Source organism: Tribolium castaneum, chromosome 2, assembly GCF_031307605.1.
Source record: "Tribolium castaneum strain GA2 chromosome 2, icTriCast1.1, whole genome shotgun sequence".
NCBI classification, from domain to species: Eukaryota; Metazoa; Arthropoda; class Insecta; order Coleoptera; family Tenebrionidae; genus Tribolium; species Tribolium castaneum.
This window is the reverse complement of record NC_087395.1, coordinates 2,579,495-2,602,805: the sequence shown is the minus strand read 5'-3', so window position 1 is coordinate 2,602,805 and position 23,311 is coordinate 2,579,495. Positions and strand designations below refer to the sequence as shown.

At 27.1% G+C, this 23,311-nt stretch overlaps 1 protein-coding gene across 2 annotated transcripts in view; it reads left to right on the top strand.

Annotated features, from left to right (window-relative positions):
• Dh31-R (Diuretic hormone 31 Receptor) overlaps positions 1-23,311 on the top strand; it is a 147,459-nt gene that overhangs the window by 26,396 nt on the left and 97,752 nt on the right. For both annotated transcript variants that reach the window (XM_064354762.1, XM_064354761.1), the window contains exons 2-3: positions 14,250-14,474; positions 19,096-19,203. In XM_064354762.1, the coding sequence (XP_064210832.1) occupies positions 14,381-14,474; positions 19,096-19,203 (202 nt within the window). In that variant the 5' untranslated portion in view covers positions 14,250-14,380. The remainder of the gene's footprint in view (positions 1-14,249; positions 14,475-19,095; positions 19,204-23,311) is intronic.

Genomic DNA, 23,311 nt, shown 5'->3' with positions numbered 1-23,311 from the left:
GAAAACTTGTGTAGTTTTTTTCCTCAAAGCATCAGGTGCACGATTTTATTAAGAGTCGCAGCTTAATTGTGTTTTATGTTCCAACTTTAAGTAGAAACGGCTGTAAAAGTCAGCTTAAAATAAACATGAACGCAAATTAAGCTGAGCTTATCAGTGGAATCTCATTTTAATATAACGCACACGTTTTATGAACGGAAATTAGGTGATATCGAGCTGATGAGCATGTCAAGCGAAAAATCAAATCTAAAATGAAATTAAATGAAATCATGTTTTGTCTACACTTTAACATTCGGGCGGGTATTCATTCGAAATTGGATTGTGTGAAATTTATTGTCTATATAAAATTCAATACAATCTGAACAAGTTTTGTCCAATACTCAACTACCGCTCATTCTATTAACGTTTTCTGGTTTAACATTTATTCTTGCTTCGATTTAAAGTTTAAAATAAACACAATTCTTGTTAGATAAAAGCGTCATAAATCACAACTTTGTGCTACGGAACAATTTTTATCAGATTTCTATTATAACAAATGAAGTACGATTATACGAAACAAATTAAAAAAGCAGTTCAAAACTAAAATTTTTTTGCTCTTTTACGAATGAATATTAAGCAAGAAATTAAAACAATAATTACACAGGTGTGCAAAAAATAACTTTTTTTCTCTTTCCTATTGAATTGAAATATAACAAAAAATAGGTATCACATAAACTTTTGTAATAGCTTTTCTAAATAAATCGTTAATTTTACTTAAAACTATAACTGTAAACTTAATGATTGCAAAAATGTTATAATTCGTTCCAAACTAATTGCATATTTACATAATTTTTTTAAGTTTTTTTTATACTTTCCATTAGTTTTAATCAATAAAAACGTGCTTTTATTGTTTTGGGGATCTTCTGAATAATTTTCATTGTACCGTCGTATTTATGTGTGATATTTCGTGATGAAACCTTTCTTAATGTTTATTGATACTACGCTGAGATTTTCGGTAAAAAATCTAAGTGTTAGTCAAAACAATTAGTTATTTTATAATTTATAATTAGTTATAATTATTTTAGACCACTATAAAAGGAAACGATTGTCTATTGTGGGTTTTTAGCTTTTTTATCTTCCTATTAACTGAAATCGTTTGTAGAGAATAACGAAACACACAATAGTATACTATTATACAAGTTTTATAAGACGTTCTATTGTGGCACGAATGAAATGTTTCATTTAAGTTATACAAAACGAGTGTAATATACTATTTTTCTACTTTCTATTTTTGGTGTTTGATTTTGTTCAGTTTAATTTATCAAAATCTGTTCAAACAATTTCCACTTAGAAATTTTGTTAATTATTCGGGCTTTATTAATAAACGACTTGACGTTGCAAACAGATTACACAGTAAATTACAGTTATGACTGATGAGATGACTTCCAGGTCAGCACTGCCAATATAACTTGCATAAAAGTAAAAAAATGAAAGCATGTAATGTTCATCTTTGTACTAATTTTATTTAAAGGAGCATTTTGTTGGAGACCATTGTTATTACTTCTTAATCATTTTTAACAAAATTAAGCGGTGTGACCAAATTTTTGCATCTTAAAATGTGTATTTTTTACTAATTAAATGTTTTTTTATACTTTTTTTTTGGATTTGAGATTAAGAAGAATAGTTATTTGTTTACCGAGTTTGTGTGTAAATCGCTTTATTGCCGAGTGGATTTTTAAACGTCGAGTGAAAACGAGAGGATTATCAACCACGATAAAATAAATGATTAAATAAACCGATTTAGAATAAAACAAATAAATAAAACAGTTGTCAAAACGGAAATTTTGACAGTTTTGAAGAATAAATATGATTTAAACGTGTTCGAAATCTTTAGCAAAAATGTTGGAAGTGGTGGTAAAAACATGCTGCCATTTTAGGGTGTTTTTCAAATACTACGGAGTTTGCTATTTTTTAGGTAGTAACATTACGACAAAAAATTTAAATTAACAGTTTTCGGTTTTTAACGGTACTAGGTATTTTACAGATGCAAGTAAATAACAGTTTATAATTATGAAAAATGGTGGATGCGCCGGGGTACAATTTTTTAAGTTATTTTTCTTTACGGTTGTTCTAATTTAACAAAAAAAAGTAAACTGGCACGTTTAATCAAGTAATCCTCTATGACTTTCTACTTTAAAGCCAATTATACGTAAACATGCATCTTGAGTTTAAATGTGTACAATTCTCTCATTAAATTTATAAATTTTTGGTTTTAAGATTTTGTCAAAATTTACGAGCACTTAATAGGATAAAGCTCAGTTTTTATGGATAAAAATTCATATTATTAAAGAAACCGAATGAACTTTTAAAAGCGCAATTATTTTTGGAAATGAGACTTTCGTACATTTTTAAAAATACGGGAAAATGGTAGAGGCGGCAGGCTAAGCTTGAAATTTGTTTGTTTAATTTAAATTTTGTCTAATTTTTTTATTGCTTTAACGCAATTTGATTCCAGATTAGAATTTCTTTTAAAACAAAGTCGATGAAAACAAGTTTAATTTTTTTACATCTAAAAATTTCAATTTTTAGAAAATTTGGTATGGTATGATTATTGATTAAGGTGTCTCATTGTCTTTTACAGTTTTTTTATTTTAACTGAAAAGATTATTTAGGGTTTTCTACATATTATTTTTAATTTACTTAGCCCAAGACAGATAAATTAAACTATAGTATTGAAATAAGCTCGATTTTTTAAAATGATTTATTATTTTTGCAAAAATGGTGGAGGCGTCAGGATAAACTGTTGAAAATTTTTGTTTAAGATTATTTAGGCACAAGTAAAATTGCACATTTAATTGGTTTGAAACCTTAACGTAAACTTCTTTTAAAATAAGAACGGTATATTGAAATTGTGAGCCATTTTTACGGAAATGCATAAAATAAATTTTCAATTCTTAATGCTTAAAATTTTTACAAATAACTAAAATTCAGATTTTATCAATAAAATTTTTTAAAAGTAAACAAACTAACCTTAATATTTTATAGAATTAAATAATATTTACATTTTTGTTAAATATGGTGGAGGCGCCAGGCTAAGTTTCTGCATGTTATTTTTTCAGGATTGCTTAAATTGAACAATATATTGCATATTTTAGTAATTCTTATCTTGTTGTTTTAACGTAGTTTTTTTTCTTTTTCTTTGAGTTTTAAGATTTTGACAAAATTAAAGAACATTGAAGATAAAGTTCAGTGTTTATCGATGAAAATTTATTTTTCCTGGTAATAAATACGTAAAACTTAAAAATACCTTCAACGACTTTTGAAACAAGCGCATTTTTTTTAATTATTGTAGGTTTAATTTACTAATTGTTTGTATAATTTTTTTCTATTGCTTTGTCACGCATTTATTTAAATTACAGAAACAATTCGTTGACTATGTCCTAGGAGACCAAGCATATTGAGTTTTTATTTTTTGTAAAATTCGTATGAATATATGGTATAGTATAGTTGAGTTTATCGTTTTTTGCAGATGCTAGTTTTTTAATTTTGACAAAATAAAGAATAATTCAAGGATTTTCTAAATAAACGTATGTTTTTGTCGATAAAAATTTATAGTGGTAACTTATCGTACAATATGTTTGAATCGAGCTTTTGCATAGTAAAATGTATAACATTTTTGCAAAATATTTATTTGATCCATTTGTTTAATAGTGTCTTTTAATGTTTTGATGTCTTTTATGGATTAGCTCTTTCAAAATTATAAAAACGCCAACGTCAAATTTAATCGAATTATTTTGTTAAGTAAGATTGATTGTAAAAGAGTTATAAATGATTAGATCTTTTATTGAAAGTATAAATTATATAACCTATTATTTTTTTGGAGTGCATGAATAATTTTCAACAACTAATACATGTTAAAGATGGTGGAGGCGCTTGATTACGTTTCTGCTTGGTTGTTTGTTGGGTTTGTTTAAATTCAACAACACGTAGTAAGGTGATACAATATATAAAAAAATTGTTACAACCTTTTTTTGTTGTTTCAACGCGTTTTCTTTTTAAAATAAAAGTGAAATTTTTCACGGAACTAAGTGGACTGATTTTGTAGTTTTTGTCTTAACATGTGTTTAAAAATGTTTTGTTTTAGTTTTGAGGTCAGACAAAAATTATAACATTAAAATTTTACATTTAGTTTTTATCAGTAAAAATCTAAGAGAGTAAATAAAAAACAACTGAATTAATTTAAAGTTTGCGCAACTTTTTTTTAAATAAATAGATATTGATATTGATTGTATTTTTTTATAAAAATAAACTAATTATTAAAAATGTTGTAGAAATGGTGGAGGCGCCGGGATAATATTTTTTAAAATTTTAAAGTGTAATAAACATTTTAACGAATATAACGTTATCACGTACGTATTTATTTTTTTAATATACGTATTATTAAGTTATGTTTGCTTTGGACTGTCTAAGTTAAACCAAACAGTAAAACTGCTCATTATTATAATAATTTTTTTTCTTCTTTTAAAATGAGAAATACCATCGGTTCAGTTGAATTTATAATGAGTGTAGGTGGTTTTGTGTGTTTGTGATTGATAATATTTAATGGCAAACTAGGGAAAAATGTAATCTAATTAATATTATTGTAAAACATTAATATTTGACTCTTCGGCTTGATTGGTGTTTTTATCTAAAAGTTAAAAAACTTATAAAAGCATGCTCTAACTATAAGTCTAAATATTCACATGGTATTAGGTATGTAAAAGCCATAGTAAACATATATTGAATTATTTTTTCTAAATCAGACGTTTGAACGACATTCGCAAATTTTCTCTTGTGATGGTTTCATATTTCAAAAAACAATATCACTTTGAAATGTATTTCTGCGAGATAATTTACTTGCTTGTAATGAGAAATAATAACATACCAAATGGATTTTATAACACGAATATAAATTAACACACGTTCACTTATTCAGTATTCGAGCAAAATAAATGATCTTAAGCTATGCTGTTTTGCCAAGATAGTGACAAATAACAATTCCTAGATCCGAGCTTTAGACGAAATCATGAATGAGTATATACGACATGAATTATTTAACACACGCCGCCTATTCATCACGAAATGTTATATTAAAGCGCATTTCTGCTTTAGCAATATGAACAAAATATTTGGTCAAAATGCCGGTGAAGATTCAAGGTTCGAAAAAAAAAACAATGTTTAAAAAATATTTTCACTCATAATGACATCGATAATTTTAAAGTATGTTCTAATAAAATCCACATTTATAATTTTTGCGTTGAAATTATCTCGTGTTTGTTAGTAATTCGCGATAAATTTGAATGAAAAATTGTTATGAAATAAAAACTTGATACATCAGTTTGTGTTAATTTCATTTTATTCCAATATTGGATTGAACACAACCAAAGGAAATAAAAATGCGACAAACACAAATTAACCTAACGTGAAATAAGCACAATTTTTTTTATACTGAAATTTTTAAGTTACGTCAAATTGGTGGAGGCGCTAAAATAAACATTTAATATTTTTGTTAGAGATTGTTCAGGTTGAGCTGGACAAAAATAAAGATGCACATTTAACCAAATTATTAGATAGAATTGTGTTTTCAGACTTTGCTTCGTAAAATGTATAACATTTTTGCAAAAATTTATTTGATTTATATGTTTAATAGTGTCTTTTAGTGTTTTGATTTTTCTTATGTATTACCTGTTTCAAAACTAAAAATGCCAACGTCGCATTTTACGGAATTATTTTTTTAAGTAAGATTGATAATAATATTGTAAAATAGTTATTAATGATTAGATCTTTTATTGAAAGTATAAATTATATTAGCTAGTATTTTATTGCCGGTGAAAAAATACAAAACTCAAATGTAGTTAGATTTAAAATTCGAAAAAAAACTATGTTTAAAAAAAAATTCACTCATAATGACATCGATAATTTTAAAGTATGTTCTAATAAAATCCACATTTATAATTTTTGCGTTAAAATTATCTCGTGTTTGTTAGTAATTCGCGACAATTTAAATGAAAAATTGTTATGAAATAAAAACTTGACACATCAATTTGTGTTAATTTCATTTTATTCCAATATTAGATGAACACAACCAAAGGAAATAAAAATGCGACAAAGACAAATTAACTTAACGTGAAATAAGCAGAATTTTTTTGAAACTGAAATTTTTAAGTTACGTTAAATTGGTGGAGGCGCTAAAATAAACATTTAATATTTTTGTTAAAGATTGTTCAGGTTCAGCTGGACAAAAATAAAGATGCACATTCAACCACATTTAACCAAATAATTAGATAGAATTGTGTTTTCAGACTTTGCTTCGTAAAATGTATAACATTTTTGCAAAAATTTGATTTATTTGTTTAATAGTGTCTTTTAGTGTTTTGATTTTTTTATGTATTACCTGTTTCAAAACTATAAAAATGCCAACGTCGCATTTTACGGAATTATTTTTTTAAGTAACATTGATAATAATATTGTGAAATAGTTATTAATAAATTGATCTTTTATTGAAAGTACAAATTATACAGCGTGCTCAAAAACTGGCGCACCAACTCAATGGGTGTGGTAGAGAAGTGGTTACATATAATGGTAAAAATAGTAAAAAAATTCTTTGTATTAAAGTTATTGATAAATAACTAATTTTAGGTAAATGATATGTGGCAACGTTGTCTAACAGCCATGATCGCAATAGAATTTGAGCAACAATAAAAATAAATTATTTTTGAAACGGTTTCCTAGGAAATAATTCCCAGTGTTGGCACATCTACACATTGTGATTTTTTGGATGAATTTTAATTTTTTTAAATTAAAAAAAACTGCTAAAATCTGATAGTAAATTTAAAAATAATTATTCATCGTTTTGTTACGGAACGATTACCTGGTATGAAACATAAAAGCATAAAAAAATAATGAAAACTAAAGAAGTTAACACAATAAGTTTGTACCTCCAGATTTTTTAAAATATAACTTTAGGAATTTTTTCAACATTTTTCCCGTAATCTGCACTTGCTTCTCAATAACGTACCACTGAGTTGGTGCGCCAGTTTTTGAGCACCCTGTATTAGCTAGTATTTTTTTGCAGTGCATGAATAACTTTTAACAGCTAATTTTTAAAACAGCTAGTACATATTAAATATGGTGGAGACGCCGGACGACGTTTTTGCGTGGTATTTTGGTGGAGTTGCTTAAATTTATCAACACGTAGTAAAGTGATACTTTATATAAAAAAAATTGTTACAGCTTTTTTTCTTGTTTCAACGCGTTTTTTTTTAATAAGAATAAAATTTTTCACAGAACTAAGCGGATTGATTTTATAGTTTTTATGTCTTAAATTGTGTTGTTTAAAACTGTTTCTTTTAAGTTTTGAGATTAGACAAAAATTATAATTTTAAAATTTTACATTTAGTTTTTATCAGTAAAAATCTAATGTAGTGAATAAATGTAAAAAACAACTGAATCAATTTAAGTTTGCGCAATTTTTTTTTGAAATTAATAGATATTAATGTTGATTGTATGTTTTTATAAAAACAAATTAATTTTTAAAATGTTGTGAAAATGTGGAGGCGCCGGGATTATGTTTTTTAAAATTTTTAATTGTAATAAACATTTTAACGAATATAACGTTATCAAGTACGTATTTATTTTTTTAAAATACGTATTATTAAGTTATGTTTGTTTTGGACTGTCTAAGTTAAACCAAACAGTAAAACTGCTCATCATTATATTTATTTTTTTTTCCTTTAAAAATGAGAAATACCATCGGTTCAGTTGAATTTATAATGAGTGTAGGTGGTTTTGTGTGTTTGTGATTGATAATATTTAATGGCAAACTAAGGAAAAATGTATTCTAATTAATATTATTGTAAAACATTATTATTTGACTCTTCGGCTTGATTGGTGTTATCATCTAAAAGTTAAAAAACTTATAAAAGCATGTTCTAACTATAAGTCCAAATATTCACATGGTATTAGGTATGTAAAAGCCATAGCAAACATATATTGAATTATTTTTCCTAAATCAGACGTTTGAACGACATTCGCAAATTTTCTCTTGTGATGGTTTCATATTTCAAAAAACAATATTACTTTAAGATGTATTTGTGCGAGATAATTTACTTGCTTATAATGAGAAATAATTACATCACAAATGGATTTTATAACACGAATATTAGAGCGCATTTCTGCTTTAGCAATATGAACAAAATGTTTGGTCAAAATGCCGGTGAAAATTCAAAATTCGAAAAAAAAACAATGTTTAAAAAATATTTTCACTCATAATGACATCGATAATTTTAAAATATGTTCTAATAAAATCCACATTAATAATTTTTGCGTTGAAATTATCTCGTGTTTGTTAGTAATTCGCGATAAATTTAAATGAAAAATTGTTATGAAATAAAAACTTGATACATCAGTTTGTGTTAATTTCATTTTATTCCAATATTGGATTGAACACAACCAAAGGAAATAAAAATGCGACAAACACAAATTAACTTAACGTGAGGTTTAATAATTTTGCGCTACAAACAACGCGTAAAATATTTGTTTGGTGAACAAATTAAAAAACCGTCTCAATTCTCGATTTTTAAAGCCTTACAAGAGATTGAAAACCACAAACTACTTTTTTCCATAATATTCTGCACACCAGACAAGATAATGAGCGTAAAACAGCTGAAACACTATCAAAACTTGAATAATGTTCTCATCATTGTGTGGCGCTAATTATAATAGATGAGGCACCACGTCTGTGCATTTTCCTACTTTATAATACTTATTGTTTTAGTTCACAGTTGTTGGCTTTGTGTTTCATAAATCAGTGTAAGCTTTTAATTCCAATATTGATCAAGATTCGTTATAACTCCAAATACATGCTGTGATATTGTGCGGATCAGATGATAATAACGGCACGAGCTTACTTAAACTAGTTCAAGGTGCACGTGATTTATGAGATAATATTTCCCCATGTGCACAGAGGAAATCCTTTTAATAAAGAAAATTAACTTCGTTATCATTCTAGTCTCAGATATTAAGGTACGTCTAACCAAATCGACATTTTATGAAACTGTATTGGAGGAAACTTTTATGGGAGATGTTCTCGGTTTCAAGCATTTCCACTAAATTTGTTCAGATAAGTTGTCTTGGTGTTTTTTCTTCTGATAATGTACATAATATACAAACCTAATGGGTGTCACGTTTCGTAGCGTTATTTTCCTTGTTTTTTTTTTAATTTAGAAAGTTGGAAGGTAGGGAAGTGAATTGTGAATATACTAACATAAAAACTGATAACTTGTCTCAAATTATTTCAAAGATTTGAGGAGTTATACACTGTTATGAACTGAATAAAATACCAAAATAGCATGTCATTAAAAATATATTATTAGGGAATCACACATTTTGGGACACCCTGTATAATCAAAAATAGTTTTCTGAAATGTGTCTTAAATTATACGTCATAACGTCTACAAAATATTTAAAATCGAACTTTTGAAGTAGAGAACATGCGAGGTGAACTTGGCCCCTCTGTAATTATTACAATGTGCGTTAAAATGATTTTCATTTAGTCGTCTGTGAATATCTTATGTAAAATTGTAAAATAGCGTTTTAAAGAACTATTGACAGATATTCAGACACCAAATAATATTTCCATCTTTAGATTAACTCTCCAATTCGAAACTATGTTTTATAACAATAATGTTTTTTTGCACAGTGTAATTCTTTTGAATGTAATTGAGTGACAATGTGTAAATTTTACAACTGAGAGTTTAGATATTTATTGACAGCGGATTCATTTGAGCAGAGCGGCATTTTTTTACATGTAAAATAATTTCAGAATTAACTAGATGATAATCATTTTAACACACTTTGTATTATCTTTATTTACTTAAAATCAATTAATTTATACGTACTATATGTCGCTGCACTAACGGAAATATTATCTTTTATGTCATTTTTAAACAAACGCACTTAAATGTTGTTTGTGAAAACAAAACGGTAAAAAAAGTTGCTTGCACCAAAAATTATAATTAATCAAATAAAAACTATAAATTTAAATAAACATAACACTGAAGCTAGCAACACTTTTTTATGTATTTTTGCACGAAACATTTTTATTTTAATATTTTGTTTGTCGGTAACGTTTTGAGCTTTTTTTTAATATATGATTCGTAGATTAGAAACACTATTTTAAAACACGTTTCCGATAGCAACGTGTTTTAAATGAAAATGTTTCAACAAAAAAATTTTTGAACACTTATTCGAAAACGCTTAAAGTTCTCGAGTGTCTAGGTGTCAACAGCCCTTTCACTTTAAACTTGTGTTTTCGCACTCGTATTATTAATAAGCATAATTTTATTAATATTATTATTTGTAATCTATTGAGATAAGAATAAGGTATTTAATGAAAAACTCTGATTTTTGGATGTTTTGTAGTTTTTCTAACATAGCACAAAATTTTTTGTGCCGACTCGCCTTGTATATCAAAATTTCGAGTTTAAAATGTTATCATTTAAACCACAGAGAGTTTGTTGACAAGTTATTTAATGTCAAAACGACTAATAGTTATTTATGATATAAGTAAATAAAGATGAATTTTATCCACATAAAGTAGTTTAGCAATAATATTTTTGAGTAACCAAAACTTCTTAATTTATGATTATGAATCATATGTTTTTTCAATTCTTATTAAATAAAATGCATTTTGGTATTGAATGCAAAAGGATTTGTTTGTCTAATTTTGTACTTAAAGAATTGTTTCTTGTTGCTTTTGTTCTTGAGAGACTGACAATGGTTTTTCTTTTTAGGTTTTAGTTAAGTAATTAAATAATTTTCGAATTTATTTTTACTTCAATTCTATGTTGTTTATTATCATTACTATTTTTATTGTTATTATAGTATTTTCTATTAACTTTCCATCGAGGTTAAGTTGAGTAGCTTTAATTAAGCTAGACTTCGCCTCATCTGTTGACAAAGTTGACAACATTTAGAAGAATGCAAAAATGCATTTAGACAGATAGAATAAATAGGTTTTATCGGATGCACTTAAAAATATTTCAGAAATAACATAATTGGTGATTCAGTATCTTAGTTTTTAAACAGTGAAGCTTTTGTGAAAAACGTCAATCAAATATAGAATATATATAGAATATATTTGATTGGTGATATTGTCTGAGAAAAATAGAACCAACCAAACACATAGACATAATTCATGAACGTCTTTCAAACGTCTGATTTACAAAAAAATATTCGAGCGTTAAAAATCAATAAAACTACATTCACCTACAGGGTGTCTTAGCGAGTTAGATAAATCCATTATTTGTTTTAATGTTAAAAAATTGTTTGTGACTCACTGAAAGTTATTTTCAAGAATACACGGTGTTTCCGAAATTAGCTGTAATATAAATTAGAACACTATATTTTTTTGCATTTTTCAATGTAACTCTTACCACAGATGTTTCTAAACTAATAGCTGGTTATAGCCTATTGGTTTTGTTTTTAAAATAATTAAATTTTTTTGACGTAAAATATTACCTAAAACTTCAGAATCTTTGAAATGTAGGATTTCCACCCATTTTAAAGAAAAAAGTTTAAAATTTAAGGGTATATTTTTTTTGGTTCAATGCAGGCTTTTAAATTTTCTCTCGAAAAGTATTAACAGTTAAGTTTACTCAAAAGATATTTGACTTTAAACATTAAAAAACCTTATTAATTCTTGTTTCAATAGTTGATAGGCCATTATTAGTCAAGTTTTCCAATGTTATGGTATTCCAAGTTATTCAATGTTTAACTCTTTTCTTAATTAATTTTTTTACGGTTTAACTTTAAACATTTTTTTTAAACTGGTGAACTTCTACTTTTCTAGTATACTTAAGTTTTGTGTAATAAAGTTTTAAAGAACGTGTGTATTTGAAAAAAAAACAAATTATTTTAAAAACTAAGCGGAATTGACTAGTAATGCAAGATTAGTGTAAAATCATCAATATTAAAAGTTACGTCCAGAAATGAAATACAATTTTAAGGGCCGGTTTGCAAAAAGCTTCATTAAATTTTAATTCGTTGTTAAAAGTTAACAACGCGAATAGACCAATCACATTTGTTCAATTTGGTCACGTGATGAGTTAATTACGCCTTTAATTACAGTTTAAATTAAGACGCTTCTACAGGATGTTTCGTCTCAACCCCACATTTGTGTACAAACATAATCTTTTAGGACCTGCTCAATGAAAATATGTTTAAGATGGCAGCACTTTCGGTTATATCGGATGTGTCTATCAACTTTTTTTTTTAAATGAAAAACTATATTTTTAAGCCGTTTTTGAATTACTAAAGTTATTTTAAGGTAGTTTTTATAAGCATTCCCTATACCTAAATTTAATTTACGAAATCGCTATGGTCTTAAAATTTTTTTTGGATTTGCACCTTTTAGTTCAAAAATCAATAACTGTGCCATTTTAAAAATGTGGAAATATTTTTCAGCTTACTTGAAACAGAAAGTCTAGATTTTCTTTTTGGTGTTTTCAAATTTCTAAAAAGGAATAACAAACTTCATATTTTTAAAGTTAAGTTTGCTGAACTTTAAGCACCCATAACTCATTTTTTTAAATGAAATGCCAAAAGTTTTATTTTACTAAATTGTAGACGACTTAATTCTGCATCGGTCTGTATTAACATTTCCTATACTTATGTCTAATAGTTTTTAAGTTACATTTTTTTGTAGGGATTGAGAAATTTATTAGCCATAGGTCTATTCTCATACTTTGCTATGAAAATGAATGAAAAAATGTGAGAAATTAAAGTTTTTTAAACCAAAATTTAATGAATTTATGTTATTTTTAGGAGATGGGTAACATAATTTTGAACAGAGTTTATCGTTTAAGTTTTATCATAAATATTTTTATGAAAAACTTTACAAAAATAGCTGTGGTTAGTAAAAAATTTCCTACAATGACAATAAACAGAGTTTATTGTTTAAGTTTAATCATAAATATTTTTATGACAAACTTTGCAAAAATAGATGTGGTTTGTAAAAAAAGTCCTACAATGACAAAAAAACAACATAACTTGAAAATTATCACAGAATATCGATGCAGAACAAAATTCTTCTCCATCTAGTAAAATAAATATTGGGACATCTCATTTGAAAAATTTAAGTTAGGGGTACTTGAAATTATCCATACTTAATCTTAAAATTTTTAGGTTTATTAACTTTATTTTTGATTTTGAACACATTGAAGAATAGATATAGGCCTTTTTTTAATTCGCCAAATATGATTTCAAAAATTTTAAAACTACGCGAGTTACCGATTTTTAAAGTAACAGGTGTAAATACAAAAATTTTCAAAAAGTTTTAAATAACGCAAAAACGGTTAAACTCAAATATAGAGAAAGCTAGTAAAAACTTTCTTAAAATCACTCAACTAATTCAAAAACGCAGTGAAAAACATAGCTTTCTATTTAAAATTAAAATGTAAATAGTGACTTCCGGTATAATCGAAAGTGCTGCCACTTAAAAATATTTTCGTTGAACAGAACTTAAAGAATTATGACTGAGTACCAAATTTCAGATAAATATCTTTATTCGAACTTCCAATACTTCTAATGTGGGTTGTAGAGGGAACACTCTGTATAAACCGGTCCTAAATGGAACATTTAAAAAAGCATAAATTTTTTCTGAAGCTTATTTCTGAATCATCCTGTGTCTTTGAAAATAATTTTAGGTGATACAGGGGATTAGCATCTGCACCTGCTGTAAAAAAATATTAAGTTTTTAAATTATTTAATGGTCAATAATTGTCTTCTAACTCGCTGGAAATGTGTAAAATTTTTGATAATTTAAAAAAATAGTTTAATGAATACATTTATGCAGTCTGATTTAGTGATTTATATTCACGAGACACCAGAAACATATTAAACAGAAAATCTACAATTATTGTTTATGAATTTCTTAAAAATAGAAGTAATAAAATTAATTAATTAAATAATTAACTAATTAATTAACTAATTTACCTGGATGCGTTAAATACTTTTCTAAAAGTAGACATAAGACACTGTTTACTTAAAAAAGCACTCTGAACTTATTTGTGTTCAAACAGACTACAAAATCTGGTAGAATAAGTAAATTTTATTCCGAAATCGTCGCTTAGAAGACTATTTAGAAGCTAGAATTTTTCTTGTTACTTGTGCTGTATTACAATTCCTCGCCTAAGGCCTACAAGTGATGCAACATGTGGTTTGTCCTGTTTCAGATAATCCTGGTTATGAGGATATCCAGGATAATGGCAGAAAAATAATGGACGTCGCATCTATAAAACTCGAACAGTTAATTAAACGCGTTTGTGGTTCGAGTGATTAATTCGAAAATTAAAAAGTGAACAATATGGCATTCGATTATTCGCCTAGAGATTTAGAAGTGATAGCACTGCGGCAACTTGAATGCGACGAAATTATAAATAAATCGAGCAACATTTTAGGTAAGTTTTAATTGGGTTGTCACTTGCAATTATTTTAACTTTTATCTTGTGATAACAATCGGAACGGTGTGAAAGCACGTTTTTGACAAGAGTGGAGCACAAAGAGAGCTCTTAACAATACTAACATTCTGTCGACATCTCGCTACACATTGAAAATCAAAGACCCTGAAATAATCAGGCTTTTTCCTCAAATGGCTTAAAGTGTGCTAGTGAAAATTAACATACACTTTTTGGCGTCTTTTTTTTCGTGAAATACTAATAAATCAAGGGAGAAACGAGTCAAATTGTTGCATAGTCGCACAAGAGTGTAAATATTTAGGCACGAGTAATTCTTTTTTTAACCCACAAACAACAAACATTGAGAGTAAGATAAATCCAGCAACAAACAATGAATTCATTTAAATAACCATTATTCCGCCACACAAACCTTGAACTCGTCTATTTTCGTTTGAGATTCGATTGTTAATGCTGTGCAAATTTCCATTAAAAAGACAATTAATTTTTCTTCGTTTAAAAGGGATATGAGCACTTCCTCCGAATAATGGTAAAATTTATTGCTCACAAACACCTTTTCATCCTTTGCAAAAATAAATTCTGTTTACAAACATTTTATACATCAAAGTTCACATAAACCCCGACTTCCATTAGCCCTCGTAAAAGTTTTTAGAAGATAATTGCGTTGGTAAAAGAATTTGTTTCTTTCCCTCCACTTGATATTTCATGAGCAACATTTACGGTCTTTGAAAAGTCGTAACTCCCCGGAATTTAACACGTTGCAAGGAAACAAGAGATTATAAATTACTTTTTTCGCAGTGAAACGATTTCATTTTCTTTCGGAACCTTAATCAAGCTTGTTCACCCTCATTTGTATTCATCTATGGTTGGTATTATTTTTGCTAGAAAATGAAACGTTTTCTCAAACTAACTCGACATAAAAAAATATTAAATATATTTTATCAGATTTCGTAAACTATTGTTTTCATGACTGTGCAAAGTAGGAGGGATTTAATTAGCAATCAGCTTTTTGCAACTCAATAAAAAGCTGTAAACGAAGTTTCACAGGAACGTGATACCGCATGCGGGATTTTATTTCAAATATCTACATAATATAAATAGCAAACAGTGTTTTACCATATCGGTAAATATTTGAAGTTATCAGTATCTTAATGGCACTTTTCCCATGAATTAATTAAAGCAGTGGATTATAAAATAGTTGAAATGAGTTTGGTAAATCGTGACTAACTTAAATAAAAATAGCTTTCAAAATACGTCTGAGTTAAATCTAAAAATGTCAAATGTTAATCAGGACCAAAAAAACAGGAAACAGCAATTTATATTAATTCTAAATTTTATAATATGACAAACACTAATAAAATCATTTTAGTGTAAAATATTTACGTTTGCATTCGTCAAATTTATGTATTAATTTAATAAATGAAAATAATGTAATTTTATAGAAAGATTAATTTAAGTTGTTTTGGCCAAATGTTGATAGTTTTGGAGTCATGTAAGCGTATAAGCTTGAACTTCAACAACAAAAATTGAACACAAACAAGTTAGTTTTTAAAAAATCAACGATCAAGAAACCGAAATTTTTTTCACATATTTAGGTAAGTAAAATCAATGACACAAACTTAAAAAAAACTTTAGGCGAATCGTACTTGGTATACCAACCTACATGGTTACATTATAAAATGTTATTTTTAAAATGTTATGTGTCACAGAGAGTTGCATACTTTATTTTTTCTACGCTCACATCTACCTTTAAAGTATTATTTCAAAATTTTTTGCACACTTGTACTACATGCAGTGAAAATATTAATTTCTGTATCTTTTAATTAAAATTTTACTCGCAGTCACTTAACATCTCTTTAAAAAACCTTAAAGTGTATAAACATTGTTTAAAAATTGTAGGTAATATCTTTAAAATAATCAAATTGAACAAATAAAAAATTACAACTGGAGGCAAAATTGTACGATTTTTTTTGAATCGGTTTGTGGAAAAATAGTCTGTATTGGAAAAAACCAACTAAAGTGACTTATTTAAACGTAATAAAAAAATAATTTGTCCAAATTTTACTCTTATATTTTTATATTTTGTTTCTCTTTTCTTCTCTGGTGTCTTTGTTTTATATCAGCTTTTTTTTCTTTTGTCCTTGTTTGTTTTTATCTCATATTTCTCTTCTTTCTCCTCGTTGTTTTTCATAGTCTCTCTTTTTTATTTCTTTGTTTCTTTTTTTGTTTATTCTTTTCTTTTACTTCTCGGATTTTGCGCTTTTTAATTCTTTTTCATTTTTCTTTCTTATTTTGCTTGATTCTCGTATTTTACATTATTTTTTAATTTTTCTTGTTTTGTCTTTTAATCCACTATCGTCTCGCGTCTGTCTTTTTTAATGTATGTTTTATCTACTTTTCTTTCGTTGTTATCTTGTTTGTTTCCGTACTTTTATTTTTTTCTCGATTTTTTTTCATCTTACGTCTCTCGAGTTCTTTGTTTCTCTTTCTCTTTCTCCTCTTTCTCTTATTTCGTCTCTTTTCACTGTCGTCATTTTTCCCGTCTGTTGACTATCATATTTCTCTAAATAATTTAAGGATTAGAGGCTACTAAAAGCCTTTTATTTTTTCTTTTTTTTTTCTTTTGCTTGATTCTCGTATTTTACTTTATTTTTTAATTTTTCTTGTTTTGTTTTTTATTCCACTATCGTCTCTCGTCTATCTTTTTCAATGTATTTTATATCTACTTTTCTTTCGTTGTTATCTTGTTTGTTTCCGTACTTTTATTTTTTCTCGTTTTTTTTGTCTTTATTTTTCCTCTTCTCACGTTTCTCGAGTTTTTTGTTTCTCTTTTCTCTTCCTTTTTCTCTTATTTCGTCTCTTTTTACTGTCGTCATTTTTCCCGTCTGTCGACTGTCATATTTCTCTAAATAATTTAAGGACTAAAGGCTACTAAAAGTTTTTTGTTTTTTATTTTTTTTTTGTTTGATTCTCGTATTTTACTTTGTTTTTTAATTTTTCTTGTTTTGTCTTTTATTCCACTATCGTCTCTCGTCTATTTTTTTCATTGTATTTTTTTATCTACTTTTATTTCGTTTTTATCTTGTTTGTTTCCGTACTTTTATTTTTTTCTCATCTTTCTTGTCTGCCGACTATGATATTTCTCTAAATAATTCAAGGATTTTTAAAAGCTAGTAAAAGCCCGACATGGAACCAGCTATTATGCAATTAAATTTTATAATGTTCTTCTACCTACATTTAGAAATTTTCTTTCACACAGATTTAATTAAAATGTTAAGCCCTATTTAATTTTCAAAACTTTTTATTCGAATGAGGAATATCTTCAGAATGATTTTATTAATATTTTAACTATGTAATACCTGATAAATTTTGGTTAATTTTGTGACGTGTGTAAAATACTTTGTTAGTATTATAAACACAAATAAAGTATATTCTGTTCTACTCTATCCTATCTGCTCCAGCGTAGCTCTCTTTCTCTTTTTTCTTTCGTATTATTTCTTGTTTTTTTAGATGTTCTCTTTTGTCGTTTTTCTTTTCTCTCTTCTTTTCTTTCCAGAGTTTTTGCTTTTACCTCTTTGCTTTCACAACTGTTCCATTTTTTCTTCTAGTTTTTTTGTTTTTTTCACTTTTTTTATCGTATTGTTTGTCTTTTCTTTTCTCAATTTTTTTGTCTTTCTTGTATTTGCCGTTCCCCTTGTCATGTCTTTCGTTAGCTAGAGTATTATGAACTATGAAGAAAACGAGAAAAACAAATATACAACGTTTAAAGAGTTCTTTATGTTTTTCTTTTCAACTGTCTTTGTTTTGCTTTTTTCCTATTTTGTTTTTGTTTTTTATGGTCACTCTTTTTACGTTTTTCTTTTTCCTTTCGTTTCATTTCTATTTCCAGCTCTAAAGGAAAAGTTTTTGTGATTAGAGTAACTTTAATTGTCTTTAGGATTTCGGCTACTGGAGAGATAATCCTAAAATAAAGGTAGTAAATTTACTACACTTTTGTTTGTTTTTTTGTTCACTTTTTTGTATATTTAACCTTATTTAAAAGTTTTTTAAAATATTTCATAACAAAAAAGGTATTTTTTTAACAAGTTTTTTATGGAAACAATTTGTTGCTTTTTTAGAGCACATTTTATTTTCGGTTTAATTTAATCTAAAACATTTCAAATAATAAGAAGTAACGTCATTTTTTAATACATTGTAACAAACATGGAAACTGTCGTCAAATTGTAGATAATTGTAAGCTATTTGGAAAACCTTCTTATTCTTAGACATTTTGTTGAGCTAATGAAGAGAACTACTGTTACTTAAGGCAAAATCAAACGACTGTCTTACTGAGAACTGGATTTATCGTTATTTTTGTATAAATTTAATGAAATTTGCTTTAAAAATTAAGAACAAGGAAAAGTTAGCACATTATTTTTATTATTATTAAGTAATGACCAAACTGTGAATTAAACGTTTTACGATCTCATGATTTTCCCTATCGCCTAAAAGAAACGATGTCATAAAGTCCGGTTACACGCTCATCAAAAATTAATCATTCTTTATAGCCGTTCTGATTAGACTTTTGGGAAACGCAACATTTTAACAATTTTTATTTGGATTGCAGGACGTTACTGTCCAGGAAGATTTGATGGTTGGTCTTGTTGGCCTAGCACTCCAGCTGGAGAAATAGCCAATCAATCCTGTCCAGAGATATTGAACTACGACCCCAACCGTAAGTATGCAACGTTTACAAAAAATGTAAAACCATTAATTATCTTCCAATGCGAAAGTCATGTATGTGGCTCAATTATAACTTAGTAAGCATTACCCCAACTTTTTCGGAGAAAATTCAGTTACTCATCGATCAAAATGTATGTGACATGATGAATTATCGCTAATTCATTACTGGCCAAAACGAACATGTCCAATTTGTTATATCTACGTACACGGCACAGATCTGTTTCAATTAATCTGTGTATTTAGCGTGAATGAACACGTTTACCAATAAATCCAGAAATTTGCTTACTCGACCGACACGAGCTACAACTAGACTTCGAGAAGTTCAAAAAAACTTCCATAATAATGTTTTGACAGATTCATTAAAAGTGTGTTAGGAAAGATCAACCCTTGAGTTCAACTTACAACTTAAACACTAAAAGTTAGGGAAAGATTTTTTGTAATGAAATGAGGAAATGATAGAAATTTCTCAATTTAATCGTCTAGCACTTGGCAATTGCAAGAATCCTCAGGAAACTATTTTTACAAATTAACGATTTACAAACAAATAAAATGAAAAAGCGCACTATTTCAGTCAAATAGGTCGAAGACAACGCTTTTATTTTTTATTTTTTTATTGTGAGTTCGTAATAAACTTAACACTCTTGAATATTTTATTTAACATTTAAATATTAGTGCCGAAATAGGCAGAATGGACAAGAATAGGAAATTTAAACAAAATGACTGTATTTTACCAGGAAAAACCATATTCATAGAGGTGTTATAGAACTTTTGAAATCTGAAGTGGAATATAAAGATCCCCAGAAGGTAACTAAATTATCCTCTGAAATAAATTGTGAATTTTGGTGACTTTAATTGTAACATATAATAATAATTTAATCTTTGTTACTGTTTACCTCAAGGTGACATCAGAAAATTCATTGATAAATTAGACAATTTATTTACAGTCATAGACTACGAGAAAAAAAAGTAATAATGGGTGGAAACTTCAAAGTTCATTTCAATAAATGCGACAAAAGTAAAACATCAGTATGTGACCTATTCAAAAGTTTAGGTATTTTTTTTTAGTAAATTTTCCAAATGGAAATACTATGGCCTCGATAATACATCGTGTCTTACGTAAGAATTTCGAGCTTAATATCTCAGTTATTTGTCAACGAATTGTTAGGAAGTGGTTTTTCAACTAAGAGAATGACCCCAAGTTAAAAAATCCAATTTTAAAACACGTTTCTTTTATTTTGTAATCAAACCAAATTACCATTGGATCATTAAATCTCGAAAAATAGATGGCTACACAAAAAATTAACCAAATCGCTCGGCTGATCCAAGAAAAGAATTTGATTTTGTTGTTAAGAATTTGATCCAAATTTTGAAAGTAATTGGGCAGTCTCTATAATTTTTACTCGGCATTTCCAGAAAAACAGATCAAATGTAGTGGTTCCAAAATTTCTGCTATTAAGTGGTTTAGTTCAGAATTAAAAAAAATGAGAGACACTTTACGAAACTTTGGAATCAAAATATATGTTAAATAAATACAATAATGCAATAAAAAATAAAAAAATCAGAATTTATTCTAAATTTGTAAAACAAAATACATATCAAAAATCCTAGAACCATGTGGAATTCAACTAATAATCAAAAACCTAGAACAAATAGAGTTATTTTTTAGATATCACCCGTTGATTTTCTTATTTTTTTCTAAAAATAAGAATAATCCCATATAATCTCATTCATATCATGAAAAATATTACCACAAATCCAGAATTTTTTCATTTTGAAACACTATTGTCTACTCAAGATAAAGCATTTAATTTATTAACAAATTGCAACAGCAAAAATACACGGGGTGTTCGTTTTTCAAGTTCCGTCATAGAGCTCTCAGTTATTATAAGTGAAACCAGCTTTGTTAAATTAGTGCAAAGTTGCACATTTCTATGCTAGACAATTATTTTAAACAAAATTTGAAGAGTTATTATTAGTTTTTGAATTATTGAGAAAAATCAAAATTTAGTAATTTTCGTTTTTATTTTTTTGATACTTGTATTTTTAAACAGTCTTTTTGTTCCTAATTATAATGATGTATCACATGAAATGACCAAATCTAACATGCTGACTAAAATTAAGAAAAAAATGTTTTTGCAAAAAGTCCTTTGGAAAAAACGTCAAAAACTTTGTTTAACAAGCTAAATTTTGACAGTTCTATTAAATATGCAAGCAGAATTTTCACAACTTTGTCTTGTTTTGTTTTGAGAAGAATAAACTACGAACTTATCATGTCGTTTAGTTTTTAAATAAGTAAGCTTGGCGGAAACGTGAACCTTCTAGATCCAAATTTAGTTAATCTTCTAAAATCTAGTTTGTTGAGTGTTGTCATTCTGACATTAAGAACGGCTTTGGAAAATACGTTGACTGATTTAGATTCCTTGTAAAAATGTGCCTGAAGAACGTTTTAATTAAAAGTGTCTAGTTCCTTTGGTTTTCGCTTAAAAAAATAAAAACAAAAATTACAAATTGTCGTTTTTTCCAATAATTCAAAAATTAAAAATGACACATTAACATTTTTTTAGATAATTGTTCATCATACAAATAGGCTCTAATTTAACCGACCTCATATCTCTTATAATAACTGAGATTTCTATGGTAGAGCTCGAAAAATGGACACCTTGTATATTTGCATTCGAAAAAATTTGATTATCCAAATTTCAAACCTTTTACAACTATTACTCTATTAAATTTTTTAATATTCCCTCTTAAGATTTCAAATATCTTCTCCCAAAATTTCTACTTAATATAAATTAATGATCTATTTAATTAAAAAAAAACTTGCTATAGTATTAAGGAATATCTGAACAATACCTTCAATGATATTTAATAGGAATTTAATTAATTTATGTTTTATTTGTGATTTATTTGTATTATTTAAGTTTCAGTTTGTGAATCCCATTTTATTTTATAGTAAACTAGCAGTTGCCCGCGGCTTCGCACGCATGTCCACAACTATTTCGAAAAGCTAATAAGACAAATCTTGTTTTTTATATTTAACCACTTTGTGGCTGGAACTTCCAACAATCTAGAAACACGCTTTTTTTTAATTCTAACCAAATGCTCAAATACTAAATTTTATTAACATAACTTTAAAAATTATGGATTCTAATGTTTAACTTTTTTAGGGGTGGGATTTCTAAAAATTTTTATTAAACATTTGTTTTTTATTTAATTCCGAAAACTCAAATACAAATTTTCATAAACATATTATTACGAATTTTTACGTTTAATCTCCATATGAGGTAAAATTTTCAAAAATCCTGAAAAACGCTTATCTTTATTTTTAACCGAAGACAGAAATACCAATTTTTATTAATATACCTTAAAAAAAGACGCATTTTTATATATAACTCTTTTAGGGGTGGAATTTCCAAAATTTCTAAAACACTCAATTTTCATCTTTAAACGAAACCGCAAGTACCATTTTGCATAGACAAAAATTAAAAAAAAACCGGATTTTTATACAAATTCCATCCCCTGTTTAACCCCCCTGTGAGTAGAATTACTAAAACAACTAAAAGACTACATTTTTCAACGAAAGCCTAAATACCAACTTTTGTGAATGTGAATTTAAAAGTTACAGAATTTTATCCAAATCTTATTACTTCTTTTAAAACCCTTCGGGGTTGATTTCTGCAAAATCCAAAAACATGTGTTTCTTCATTTTTAAATAAATGCCCAAATAATAATTTTTAAATATAAAACTTTAATATAACTTTAAAAATGACTAATTTTTATTCAAATTTTAACACTTCGTTTACCCTCTTTAAGGGTTAATTTTTCGAAAATTTTAAAACATGTCTTCATTATTAACCGAAAGCCCAAATACAAATTTTTATAGATATCAGGTAAAAAAATGACGGATTTTGATATTGAACTTTTTGGGGGTGGAATTTCTAAAAATCATTTTTTTATTTTTCACTGATTGCCCAAATAGCAATTTTTATAAATATAAGTTTAAAAATGACGGATTTTTACATTTAACCCCCTTAGGGGTGGAAATTCCAAATGTTCTTAAACAACGTTTTTCATCTTTAACTGGAAACTCAAATATTAAC